Source organism: Tachypleus tridentatus, chromosome 6 (genome assembly GCF_004210375.1).
Source record: "Tachypleus tridentatus isolate NWPU-2018 chromosome 6, ASM421037v1, whole genome shotgun sequence".
Lineage (NCBI taxonomy): Eukaryota > Metazoa > Arthropoda > Merostomata > Xiphosura > Limulidae > Tachypleus > Tachypleus tridentatus.
The window spans coordinates 12,695,870-12,709,112 of NC_134830.1; the positions used below are offsets into that span (position 1 = coordinate 12,695,870).

The following is a 13,243-nucleotide window of genomic DNA, read 5'->3' on the forward strand; positions in this document are numbered from 1 at the left end:
CCTAGCTACATTTGTTTGGCTACAACACTTATCGTATTGTTATATTTTATAATATGCGGTTGCTTAGCAACATAGAACGTTTATAACGGCTTTGATGAATGTGATTTAAATGTGACTGCTCGCTCGTGATAATTTCCAGAAAATCAAAAAAATATTAGTTTCAGTTTAAAAGAAAAAAGAAAACTGTTGATCATATTACAAACATTACCATCCTTCGCACGTTTTTTAATAAATCAAAAGTTTTACTGAGCCTATTATTTTGTAATATATTGAGCTTTAAATTTACACCATTCCAGAAATTAGGCTTAACATGGCTCATGTCATTATTAAACGCCAAACTAACCAGCTAACGAGATGGCTTGTTCCAAAAGGTTATAGTGAACATTCTAACGTAAGTGTGTGTGATTCACAAAATTATGTCTGATTTATATTAATTTCAAAAGAAGTAGCCAACATGCTTGACCATTCCATATTTTGCCATAAACTATAACAGTTTCGTTGTTTTTGAATTTCGCACAAAGCTACTCGAGGGCTATCCGTGCTAGCTGTCCCTAATTTAGCAGTATAAGACTAGAGGGAGGGTAGCTAGTCATTACCACCCATCGCCAACTCTTGGGCTACTCTTTTACCAACGAATAGTGGGATTGACTGTCACATTATAACGCCCCCACGGCTGAAAGGGCGAGGATGTTTGGCGCGACGGGGATTCAAACGCGCGACCCTCGGATTACGAGTCGCATGCCTCAATGCGCTTGGCCATTACAGGCCCCAACAATAATAGTATAAATTAGTGAATGTTTTTTATATATAATTTTTATTTATGGAAAAGAAATGTTTCCCAAACTTCTTCTTGACCATGTTCTGTCTTTGTTGCAATAGTAAATTTTTTTTAGATGATTGTGTTGATGATTTAAATTTTAACTGATATTCAACTTGTATATATATATATATGTAAAGAAATTTAATTAATATTTTTTGGAACTTTAAAGGGAGCATAGAATTCTGACTGTGGCTGAAAATCTAATGACAGTGTTATATACTCATAGAATTCAACAAGATTTTAAAATATATGACTTTTGCCATTGGCTCATAGCAATCTCTGACATTTGGTCTAGAATTAAGAATAATATATGTATACTATAAGTGTTTCCATTGTTTAATTTTCAGGCTACAGACCCCAGAGGAGAGAATACATCTCTCTCTCGTTATGCCAAGATGTATTTGAGAGAAAAGATGAGGGAATTGATAAATTACGTGAACAAATACACCAGTTGAGAGAAGAATTTGCAGAAATGAAGCCCAAAGTGGTTCAAAGTGCTAACATGGTGTGATTCGAGAATTTTTTTTTTTGTCATTGGTGTAACTTTAGACTTGTAGTACACATTCTTTAATTTGTATCAGTATATAGATCTTTGTACAATACAAGATCATACTTTCATCTAGCTTTTACTGAAAATCAGTTAAAATGCATTTTAACCTTAATACAGTGCATTGACATGTTTGTTTGAACTGTGTTTGCCTTTTGTTATTGTTTTAATGAAACAGACAACAGCAGCTAGATACATAATATGCTATAATTTGTTATGAGTAATCTGCACTAAGTGTGCATGTAAAAGTCATTTATTGGAGTTCAAGGTGATTACAAAGAAAGTGTCACAGTTCAGCACATATTTCACAAATAGCATGGTATTGGGAGTTGAAATTATATAGGGTTATAATGAGTATTACGTGGAAGTAAGTGTCATGTTGTCACCAGAGGTTCCACTTTGATTTATTTCTAATTGGTATAAATGGCTCTTTTGATTGCAGTGCAGTTCATTTAACCAACATTAAACTGACAAGTTTGCAGACAGGTAAGCTAGTAATGCATGATACCATAGGGTACAGCATTAAAGCAGCACTCAGAGAATGGTAGAGTGTATAACATCCATAGAGGGCTTTACTCCAGTCTTGTTGTGTATAATTACAAAAGAAATATAAGGAGACAGGTTGGACTTGTTATAACCCATATGGGGAGAAGTTATGAACACCTAGTTAAGTGAAGTTATCAGAGATCAGAAAAAGTAACATCACATTCATTGCTTCACCCATATTACATATGGATTAGTTTCTAACCAGATAATACAGTTGGATGTGTTGACAATTTCAGAATGAGTGAAATGTGCTTCATCAGCCAACACAACATTGGCAAAAAAATGCTTAACAACTTCCAGTCTTTTGTGTAATTAAAAATGGTTAAATTCATTTTTTGAAAATCTTTAAACATGATACAGCATGTCCGGATTTGGCATTTTCAGCTGTTTGTGGGGCTCTCCAGTTAACTTTGAAAATGTTTCCTGTTAACAAAATACATATTTTTCATAGCATACTGTACACTATTTTTATGATACTCACAAAGTGCTGATATACATGTTTCTTATATTTTTTGCATTATAAGATCAAAGAGTTACAAGGAACTTTAGAAGATAAACAAAGTTATCTACTAAAGAAGGACAGAGTAATGGCTAAAAAAGAAGTGGAATTGAAAGACCATCAGAAAAGTTATGAATCATATCAACACAAAATTTTCCAGCTTAGTGCCCAAATAATTCAAAGGATGGTGACCTTGCAGAGATGAAAAAGGAGAATGCCCAGCTTCAAATTCAAATCAACACTCTCCTTGAAGAAGTAGAATGTATGAGAAACTCCCAGGTACATTTTGTTATCTTTACTGCAGTTTTCACTGTATTTCTGTATGACCTGTTGTGAAATTAATAATCTAATAATACAGGTGTTTAGGAATTTCAACTTTTATGTAAAAATCAGTACATGATTATGAGAGATGGTTTACATATATACATCTTTAGTATTTTAGAAGGAATTTGTTATGATATCATGACGATGTAATATCTAGAAGTTCATGAAAGTTAAGGCAACCTTGAAATCTAGACGTTTCTTGTATTTTATAGAAATAAGAGTACTGTATAAGTGTCAGATTGAATGAGTTATTACTGAGATATTCAGTTCAATGTCAGTCAGTATTATTTACTTTTTTTATATTAAACAAAATTTGTCATAAGAAAGAAAATTGTATGTGTCAATCTTGTTGGTAAGTTTCATAAATTTGATACATGGAACATTTAAGTAACTTCATAATCAAAATTTCCAGCTATTTCAAATCATAATATATAATGTATATAGCATAATAAATTAGACTCATCTTAGATAAATTATGACATGTAACATAATATGGATGCTTGTCTAGGAACTGAATCAGAGACAATATTTGTTCTAAATTAAAATAAAAATCCTAATTCAATTTATATTTATTAGTGCCAACAAGATTATATCATGTCCGATTATCAAGGTTTTCTTGAATCACCCTTCTTCGAACAATGAGAAAACATAACAAAAGATAATTGCTTGAAATTACCAAAATCAGAGAATTAGAAGTTAAAATACCATGAGAAAAAATGAACTAAAAAGCATATTGTTGAAATATTAGTCTGATGATTTTTTGTTTGGGGAAGCATCAGACGAATACCCTGGTGTCTGAAAATGAAGTTGAAAAATGCTTCCAATGTTTTTACAACATTGCCCAAGCCATGGAATAACCCACCAAAAATGATCATTATTGTTACAGAGTGTTTTGACTGGTAAAGCACAAGAAGCATATGCCACTCCACAAGATTGCACTAATTATGATAAGATTAAAGAAGCTATTCTCAAAGCATACAAGTTAGTAAAGGAGCTTGTTGTCAAAAGTTGAAGTTACCACAAGCAAGATAATCAAACCTCTGTGGAGTTTGCCCATGAAAAAGATAATTATTTTGATTGATGATGTAATATTGTGCATTTTGGCAACAAAGTTTTAGAAATTAAGACAACTATGTTTAATTGCAGAATTTAAATGCTGTACTAGTGATGACCTGAAAACTTACTTTAATGAAAGAAAGTTGAAACACTATAAGAAGCAGCTGCTCTTTCCAGTGATTACACTTATACACATAATACCAGTTTTCATGAAAAGAAGTTCCTTCCAGCTCAGTAAAAACCTGTACCTCTTCAATTCACTAAGGTTGAGAATTTTAAAACAAATTCCAACTTCTCTAATTCAAATTCTTCAGACACACAGAATCATCAAGGTCTCTCTGCCATTTCTGTAAAAATCCTGTCATGTTTGATTTTGGCAGTTTGAAAAATAAAAATGAAAAGAAAGCAGCATTCAGTATGTTCACGTCCATGTATTGATATGGTTTCTCCAGATCACCTGATGTTGTTGATTTGGTCACTAACAGAAAGGCTTATGTAGTTATGGAGAAATATAAGTGTTTTGTGTCTGTTGGTTCTGTGTATTTGGCATAGGATACTGCTAATCTTATACCCACATGTATTTTAAATGATACTGGAGTTACTCAGTCATTATTCTTAGAGGGTGTATTGGCTTTAAATTTGAGTTTTGCCACTGGTGAGTCTGTTATTGCTCAGGGTATTGAGGTTGGCTTTGTTGATGTTCCTTTTTATAACATTTATTAGCATCAGACCTAGTTTCAGGACCATTTGTTGATGGAGTAAAACCTACTCTCCCAATTGAGGGTGTATCACTATTGTTGGAAAAAGATTTGGCTGGGGGAAGAGTTGTTGCCAAATTCAAAATGGTTATCTAGCTGAAAAAACAGTGGTCAATTAATTATCAGTGGGACAATTACTTAATGAATGACAGTGAAAACATAAGAGATCTGGTTCACCTGTGAAGCTCAGCTGGAAGTAAACTTGTCGTTGAGCAAGAAAAGGATCCAAAGTTCAAATCACTATTTAAACGTGCACCCCGAAAGAATCAACTGGAGAAAGTTCCGTATGGTTACTTCTTATGTATATGTATATCAAATATTTTAGTTAAAAAATTGTGTAATATCAATTTTTAATTCTCTAAAAGAAGGATATGTAATGGATTTACCATTACACATTTATTTTAAAACCTGTGTTTGTTTCAGTTTGATGCATGTGATGTATATTGTGCAAGTCTTGCTTCTCCTATAAATTTGTAGAAGATTCTCAAGAGCAAGAATCAACAATACATGTTTTATTATAGTACTAGTGTGTCTTGGAATGTTGTTGAATGTTCTAGAATCTTGCCTAATTGGTATAAATGCCAGCTGAGACACAGTAATAGAATATTATTGGCCAGCTGTAGTCAGTATGCTATGAGATTCAGAAGTTATAATTGCCATTGACACTTATTAATTGGAAAACTACAGAATGTGGTCAAGAACATTTATAGACTTTGAACATTATGAACCATTCAACTTCAGAGAATTAACTTTGGAGGTTAGTATTTCTATGAAGACAATAGATATCTCTGTTGTCTTCCTTTGTGAAAGGAAAGCTTGTAAACTGCTTTAGGCCAAACAAGTAAAGAGCTAGCGAGCATTTTCATCAAGTGAAGTTTATTTGTCCATCAACATAAAAGTAATTTGTCCTTCATGGTCTTAGACTGTCGATAAACTATTCAATTCCAGACCAGATAAAAGACTGAATATTGTTTGCGAGTTTGTAAAATTTTTGTAATAATCATTATTTTAAATTGTATTGTTTTTTGTGTATAAATATATATTTGTGTTAAGAAGGAAAATTTTGTGTATCAATGTTGTTGGCAAGTATAATAAATTTGATACATATTAACATTTTATTGACTACTTCTAAGTTAAAATTTCCAGCATATTTTAAAATTGTAATATGCAACATACATAACATAATAAATTGGAAACTCTTCCAGGATAAATAATAATATGTAACAGGAGAACTCAATGACTCAACTGTGAGAAACAATAAGGGATAAGAAGTCATTTCATTATTATTTGATGGAGAAAGTAATTTATATAGACTTACAGTATGAAAACAACATACAAAAGTTTTATTAATATGTTCTTGTACAGAAGAAGTGTAATTAGTTTTAAGTCTTAGTAACATATTAAAGTAGTTTTATTTTAGGATTTTTAAAAGGTTGTATCCAAGTGTTTATGGTGCTAATCCCTCTCCTTATTTGTTACTCATGGTCAGTGTTAGCTAGTGCAGGTATATCTGCTTCTCTTTTATGTTATAGATAGAATCTTCACAAAAGTTTCTCAGGTTCATGCACAAGGGTCAGATGCTGCAGTTCAGGTCTCTGGCATTTGGTTTTGCATCAGCACCTTATGTCTTCTGCAAAGTTGTTTGAGCATTTTCTCATCACCTGCATTCCTTGGGGCTGTGCACACATCATTATATGGACAACTGGCTCCATCCCTTCAATTAGCTTAAAACACTCTCACATTCTCCTTTCAGATGCCACAGAAGCAGGCTTCTTTATTAGACTGGAGAAATCTGTTTGGTCACTGACACAATATCTCGTGCATTTGGATGTGTTTTCAATGCTCACTTGAGTCATGCACAACCAATTCCTGTGAGGCTTCAAGTCATGGAAAGAGCCATCAGGCTTTCACTTGTGTATCTTTCTTTTACTGCAGAGATGGTTCTCTCACTTTTGGAGATGAGGGCATTCCTCTCAAGCCTCTCATTTTTTTGGGATGGACACATATGAGATCCTTTTAGTAGTTTCTGCATGAACAGTGGGTCATGCATTCTTATTCTTTGTATTATCCTGTCTCCTTATCCAAGAGCAACTTCATTGATTACAAATGGTGGTTGGATCACAACAACATAAATATTGAAGCATTCATTCCACAACCTCCTCCCTAGATCCATCTGTTCACAGATGCATCTCTTCAGTGATAGGGTAGCTTATCTTCAAGGTCAGAACTTCGATGGTACTTGGAGAGAAGATTGTAACTTATTGAAATTCTCAACTGGAGTTATTGTGGTTTCCAGTACCTCATCCTCAAGCATTGGCAGTTGTTACATTCATTCAGGACTGAAAAGGATTTCAACTGTACATCTTTCCCTCAATTTGGCTATTGATTCATTCTACTCTCTGTCATCTTCTCTTGGTTGCACCATATTGGCCAGCTCAATCAAGCATTGTTTCTACGTTTTCAGTATCTGCATGAATGTGTACCTCCATCATTTCTGCACTGGCAGTATCTGTTGAGACAACCATGAACAGTCATTTTCCATCTACATGGTCAGAAACTCAGTCTTCATGCTTGGAAGTTATAGTTTTTTACCCAGCATATGGATTTAACTTCTAAGGTTTCTCTGTATTTAACTGTACATCTCCATTTGCCAACCACAATCGTTTATCAATAGAAATGGAATATTTATCATAAATGTGGTATTAAAGGAACTTCAAACCTCTTCACCCAAAAGTATTTACCATATCTTGTTTTATGAGTTGAGTATTTGAGAAGGGTCTTGCTTCATCAACTGTGGCTTCATATAAGGCATCCTTATCCACTGTTTTTAGTTATTCTTAATGTTTGGAAGGCTTTTGAATCCTGAGCTCTATCAGGTTTGCTAAAATCCTTTAGTATTCTTCAGCCCAAATGACATTTTTAATTACATAATTTAATTTTACAGTTGTTTTACATACATTTTCTCAATTTCTTTTCAGCTCTTACCTTTGTTTTCTTTGTTTCACTTTTTTTTAAAATTATGCTTGTGGACATTATCTCTCAGAATTGTTTGCAGTCTATATACATAGAACTCTATCATGCCACATTTGTACTTCTTGACTCCTGTCGGTCTTTTCTTCACAAGACTCTGGTAAGCAGGAAAGAGAAAATATCCTTTTCACTAATCCATTTATCAGCTGTTTCTCACCTTTATTACTGCTCTGATCATGACCATTTGTTATGTCTTGTACGGGCCCTCAGGTATTTAGTAGCTTGTAATAACTCATTCTGAGGTACCAGGAACTGATTGTTCATTCATTAGGATCCTTCTATTTCCCATTACCCTAACGAGGTGGTTTATCATATTGAATCACATAGCCTGAAATGGATTATCATTACAGGAAAGGAATCTTCTGCATGTCACATTTGATCAGGTTAATAATATCTCAAAGTTATTAGCCACCTAACTTAATCATCCTCTGGAAGACTATCCTCTGGGATAGTATGTAGACTATTATTAATACTTTCCTATCTTATTACTTACCTGATCTGGCAGTTTCTTCTTCTGAGTGTTTTCAAATACCACATGAATATATTTTTAATGCATCTATTAGACTATAACCAGAATGGAGTATTTTTCTCAATCATATATTTTTTTTAGCCCAATATCTCTGTTTTTCACTGGATCTCATTCTGTGATAAGTGTTGCCCAGGTAGATTCTGTTGAAGTGGGGTGTTTTATAAGGCCATCTAGAAACCTACCACATGGTATTACATTGTTATTATTGACCACCACTCATGGACTATCATGAGTAGAAATAAAATGGACCCTGCCCATTCTTGCCAATATTCTGGTTGAATAAATTAGGATTAATTTTCTTTTAAAATGTACAAAATGCAGTTAAACTATTGCAGAGTCCTTGGTAGAGCACAGGTTCCACATCCTCTATAATTATTGTGATAACTGTTAAAACTAAATTGATGTTATATTCCAGTCACTGGTTGATAGACAAGGTACCTTTCTTGCTGAAATAATAGAAAACAAATCCAAACAAAAATCTGGCTGAAGTTTCTTTCAAACTAAAACTAAGAATAGTAGATAGGCAGGTGTGCATACCTAACATGAAAAGAACGTATTTTTTTATGGAGACCAAAGTAAACTCCCATTACAAACAGAATGTTGTTTAAAGATGAAATCCACAGCCATTGTAGTCATTCTTCAGATAGTAATAAGTAGTTTTATACATTTTTGATGTAAGCAAAAATACACTTAAGATATACATATACGGGGTGTCTGAAAATGAATATACCAAAAAAAACGGTTGAATGCTTTATTGTTATTTAAGATAACAATTGGATATAAAGACAAGCACTAGGCTTGTAAAGTTTAGTTTTAATTGGTAATGTACTTTTACAAGTCTTCAATTATTCTCTAAAATTAATTTAATTCTGCTTTCAAATTCTGAGAAATTTTCCAACACAGCAGTAGGGATGGATAAGATAACTTCACAAATCTGATGTTTCAGTTTTCAAGGTCTTTTGATTTGTTACGGTAGACTTATGTTTTTAAAAAATATTTCAAAGGTGAAAATTTAAAGGGGTTCAATTGTGTGTCCAAGAGGGCTGTTTGATAGGTTTTCCTCTACCAGTCCAACACTGAAAAAGTTTCACTTAAAATCTTTAACAATTCAAGCAACATGGGGTGGTGTTCCATCCTGTTTGAAGGTATCTCTTTGTAACAAACCAAGTGTTTCTTGGAGTTGTGGAATAAAGAAACAATTCATTTGTCAAAAAATAATTAATATTAATTTATTTTGGACACTCTGTCCACAAACATCTTATTACCTCAGGAAACTTTGATAAAGAGTGTACTTTTGCAAATGTATCTGTAGATTTAGAAAATATTTCTAAGTGATGAGTCATATTAAGTAATCAAGATTGAAAAAATTAGATTAAATATCTTAATTTCTTGATCTGTTGAATAAACAAATTTTGCATGAAGGAAATAGAAAAAATTATTTTCAGGAATTATAGGTATTGCCTGAATCATGCTATATATAGATATTTATATTAAAAGTATTCTTTACTACTGGCTTTTAATGTGATCTTTTTTATTATTATGCATCATTGGTACTATCCAGGAAAGTATATCATCCTTCAAGAAGTATGTAGAAGAAAGTAGAGCAGTAACACCTGACCTCATAAATACTGTATTAGTGAAACAAATTGCTGAAAATGAAATAATTTGTCAACAGCAGTTGAAAAATACAGAAAACATTTGGAAAAACAAAATGGATGAAGAGTGCCAAAATATCAGCAAAGAATTTATGCAGAAAATGAAAGAACTGGAATTTGACCTCAAACAAAAGTTTGAGAAAGAAAAAAGTGATATAGAACAGAGATACAAGACTAAAATGTGTGAAATGGAAAAGATTTAAAACACCAGTTTAAAACAGAAAAGGTGAAGATAGAAAAAAAGATTGAAAATTCATATAAGCAGAAAATTGGAATATTGCAACAGTTGCATGCTGATGAGAAACAAACTTTACAAAATTACATTATGATGAACTTCAGGCCTCAGAAAGACAACAAACTAAAATCTTGAAAGCTTTAGAAAACAATTAAATGACTGCCACCAAGAACATATTTTGTCTTTAAAAATGACTTTCTTCGTGCAGAGAGATTGTTCAAAAGGATAATAAAGAAAGTATCAAGCTTTTGCAGGAAGACTTTGAAAAGAAGCTCAAATTTGAATGTCATTCACTTAATATTAGTCATCAAAATGAAGTAAATGAATTAAACAGTAAGTTCCAGAATGATATATCTGCTGTACAGATGGCTCACCACGAACAGTTTCAGAGATTGGCAGAAGATCTGAGGAGACACTGGGAAGTTGAAAAATCTGAACTTCAGAAACTTCATGCTGAAGAAATTGAAGCAATCAAAGAAAACCTTAATAGACAGTTTGAACGTGAGAAACAAATAATGAAAAAGCACATATTGAAGAAACAAATGAACTGAAAAGGTCAGTGAAAATCTCTTGAAAATATAATAAATAATCTCAAGTTTTTTTGTGAAGAAAAGTCAGGGCATGCTGTTCAGAGTCCTTGAATATGAAAAGCATTCATTGAATGATACAAATAGTTTTGAACTTTAAAATTTCAAGAGGAATGTAAGAGCATCATAAGTGGTGAAAAGCAAAAGCTCAAACAAAAATATGTTGAGCAGTTGAAACAAGAAGTGGAAAAGCTTCGTGAACAGTTTTAGAAGAATATAAAAGTTTTGTCTTACCAACAGAGAAGCTTATGAAAAGAAAAAGCTTACTCTACAGCTCTGTTACAAGCTCTTGAAACAGAATGTGTGAAAGTAACCAGTTACAGTTGGCTGTGGAATCAAAAGAAAAGAATGAGGTATGGAAAGCTTAAGGTTGCTAATGATATTAAAAATTTTTAAACCAAATTCTAAGAGTGAACACAATAAGTTTATACTTACATGCACTTTTATCTGTTACTTAATAAGAGCTCTTCTTTATTCTGTTTTATGTTCAATGATTTTTAAACTATTATTTTAAAAAACTGAAAACTTGAAATATGTTTGTGTTGTAGCTTTGCACTTTGCATATTATTTTTAGTTTTCTGTTTATAACAGAACAAAAAGGACATTTAATTTTACCAATGGCTTCTAGTACATTATTTGTCCTTTCATGGTTTTTGGAGTGTTATATAAGTTAAGTCATACATCTCTGCTACAGTTTTAATAGAAAGTTTGTTTTCAACTTTACAAAGAACCTTAAAGAAATGTTGATCTCCAGTGGAGGTGGAATATCTTATCTGTTTTCAACACCCCCTGATATTGAAAACTTCAGAAGTCCAAGTACAAATAGGTATATTGTGTGTGTATATATTTTTTCTTTCTTTCTTACAAAACCTACTTGTGATTTTTAAAGACAGAAAAATTGCTGCAAAAAATTATAAGCACGCACAGTTGCACTTACTCTGAAAATATTTGTTTACAAAAACCAAACATGCAAAGTTATTGAATAAAATGTATGACCAAAATTAATTATGTTCTAACTTGTAAATATTAGTTATATTGACTACAGAACATTATTTTTATCAGTAGTTTAAATATAATATTTTTTATTCCCTCACGACATCTGTAAAGTACATCATATAAACGTTTTAATTCAGAAAAGCTACATGTGTAGACTCTAACCTTCCACAAATGTATCGTTATCTATGCACAGTAGTCCATATTCTTTCTTCTGCACTGCTAGTGTTTATATTATGATGCTTTCAAATTTTGCAGTATTGAAATTTTGGGCAATTACCTTCAGTTTCCCCCACACACACACACCATGGATTTAAAGATTGATGTTTCTACAATATCCAATGGCCCTAACACTCCAGGATTCTTCTCCTGCTGTTTCATTGTTAACAAGAGACACTTTGTTTGTCAACGATGTTGTCATCATTTCACATCAGGTGTTTGGTCGTCTTGTGTCTCACTACTTCTGTCTTTTTTTCTTTACGTCTATAATTACTCAGGTATGTGACTTTGTTTTTTCCCATTTCTTCTTCTGACTTTCTTTTCTCCTATCCTTCCCCAAACATTGGTGTTCATACTGATGATTTTCTGTCCAACTAATGGGCTCTCCATATCAGTTTTAGCCTCTTCATCTTCAGTACTTTTATTGTTCCCTATGCTTTTGGTACTCTTGTTGTTCTTGAGCCTTAATCCGAGAATGTCTTCTTATTCAGGGTGCTCTATTTTATGTTTTATTTATCTTCAGTCTCTTTGTCTTCATTTTGCCATCATGTAACTCCTTTGCTACTTGTCTTTTCTTCACCTTCTCTCAAAGTCTGTCTATTAGGACCTCAACAGTTTTTATGGGATGCTCTTTCCTACTTGTTCCACACTTTAATCTTGATCCATTTTACTGCTTTGTTACTGTGGTTTCTTTGTTTCAGGAATTTAGTTGGTTGCAAGATCTTTCAAGGTGTTCAAGACTCTTTGAAATTTCATTTTGAAGCTGCTTGTCTTTTTTCATTTTCTTCCGTACCCAACAACAAATTCTGTAACAATTACCCTTTTCAGGAGTTGCACAGATTTGTCCTCTGTCCTGTTCCTCATTCTTTTATCCCTTTCATAGGGTTGGGAATTATTGTTCATGTAGAAGACTTGTCTTGTGTGCTTCCTGTCAGCTCAGGTCCTGTGGAATTCAGCCAAACACGTATGAACTCCCTGTGCTAACAGTCTTTAGCTCATGAACATGCTTTCTCATGGTCTGTCCCTGTGTTGTCAAACTCCACCCCACCCCTCAGCTTTTTCTCTTGTGACTTTTTTTAACTTACATCTCATTCTATGCATCTTCAAGCATCTCAATAACAATTTATTCTATTTACTGACTTAGATTGGACACCTCCTTTACTCTTTATCACAAAGATCAGTTGATTTTATTTCTGTAACTCTCATTTCTCTCTAAAACTTGAGCTACATGAAAAGAAAATGGGATTTCTATTTCCCATCATTCTGGCTTCCATTTCTTTATACAGCCATTTTAACTCTGACTGTTTTGAGCCTGGTTTGAGCTATTCTTTATTTAACTGGAACTGCCCCTTCTTACCATGGTATTTCTTCATTTCTCATGACTGTTCATTTTATCATGTCACCTCCCATTAGGTTTGTCAAGGTTTTTCTTGTCTCTTATAATT

General features: G+C 32.9%; 1 protein-coding gene and 1 long non-coding RNA gene across 2 annotated transcripts; both read left to right on the forward strand.

Annotated features, from left to right (window-relative positions):
• Window positions 1-243: 243 nt before the first annotated feature.
• LOC143254486 (uncharacterized) lies at window positions 244-2,588 on the forward strand. The gene is made up of 3 exons (XR_013030221.1): window positions 244-391; window positions 1,168-1,325; window positions 2,438-2,588. It is a non-coding gene; the product is annotated as an uncharacterized LOC143254486 (long non-coding RNA).
• A 9-nt stretch (window positions 2,589-2,597) lies between these two features.
• Window positions 2,598-9,967, forward strand: LOC143251551 (uncharacterized). The gene is made up of 2 exons (XM_076502821.1): window positions 2,598-2,691; window positions 9,671-9,967. Exons 1-2 carry the CDS (start codon window positions 2,614-2,616, stop codon window positions 9,965-9,967), a joined length of 375 nt encoding a protein of 124 aa, XP_076358936.1. The 5' UTR covers window positions 2,598-2,613.
• The last annotated feature ends 3,276 nt before the right edge of the window (window positions 9,968-13,243 follow it).

Excerpts from the sequence above, each read along its gene's own strand:
- LOC143251551 (XM_076502821.1), top strand. The coding sequence starts at position 2,614 with ATGAAAAAGGAGAATGCCCAGCTTCAAATTCAAATCAACACTCTCCTT. Across the intron at positions 2,692-9,670 it reads AATGTATGAGAAACTCCCAG|GAAAGTATATCATCCTTCAA; the intron begins GTACATTTTGTT and ends GGTACTATCCAG.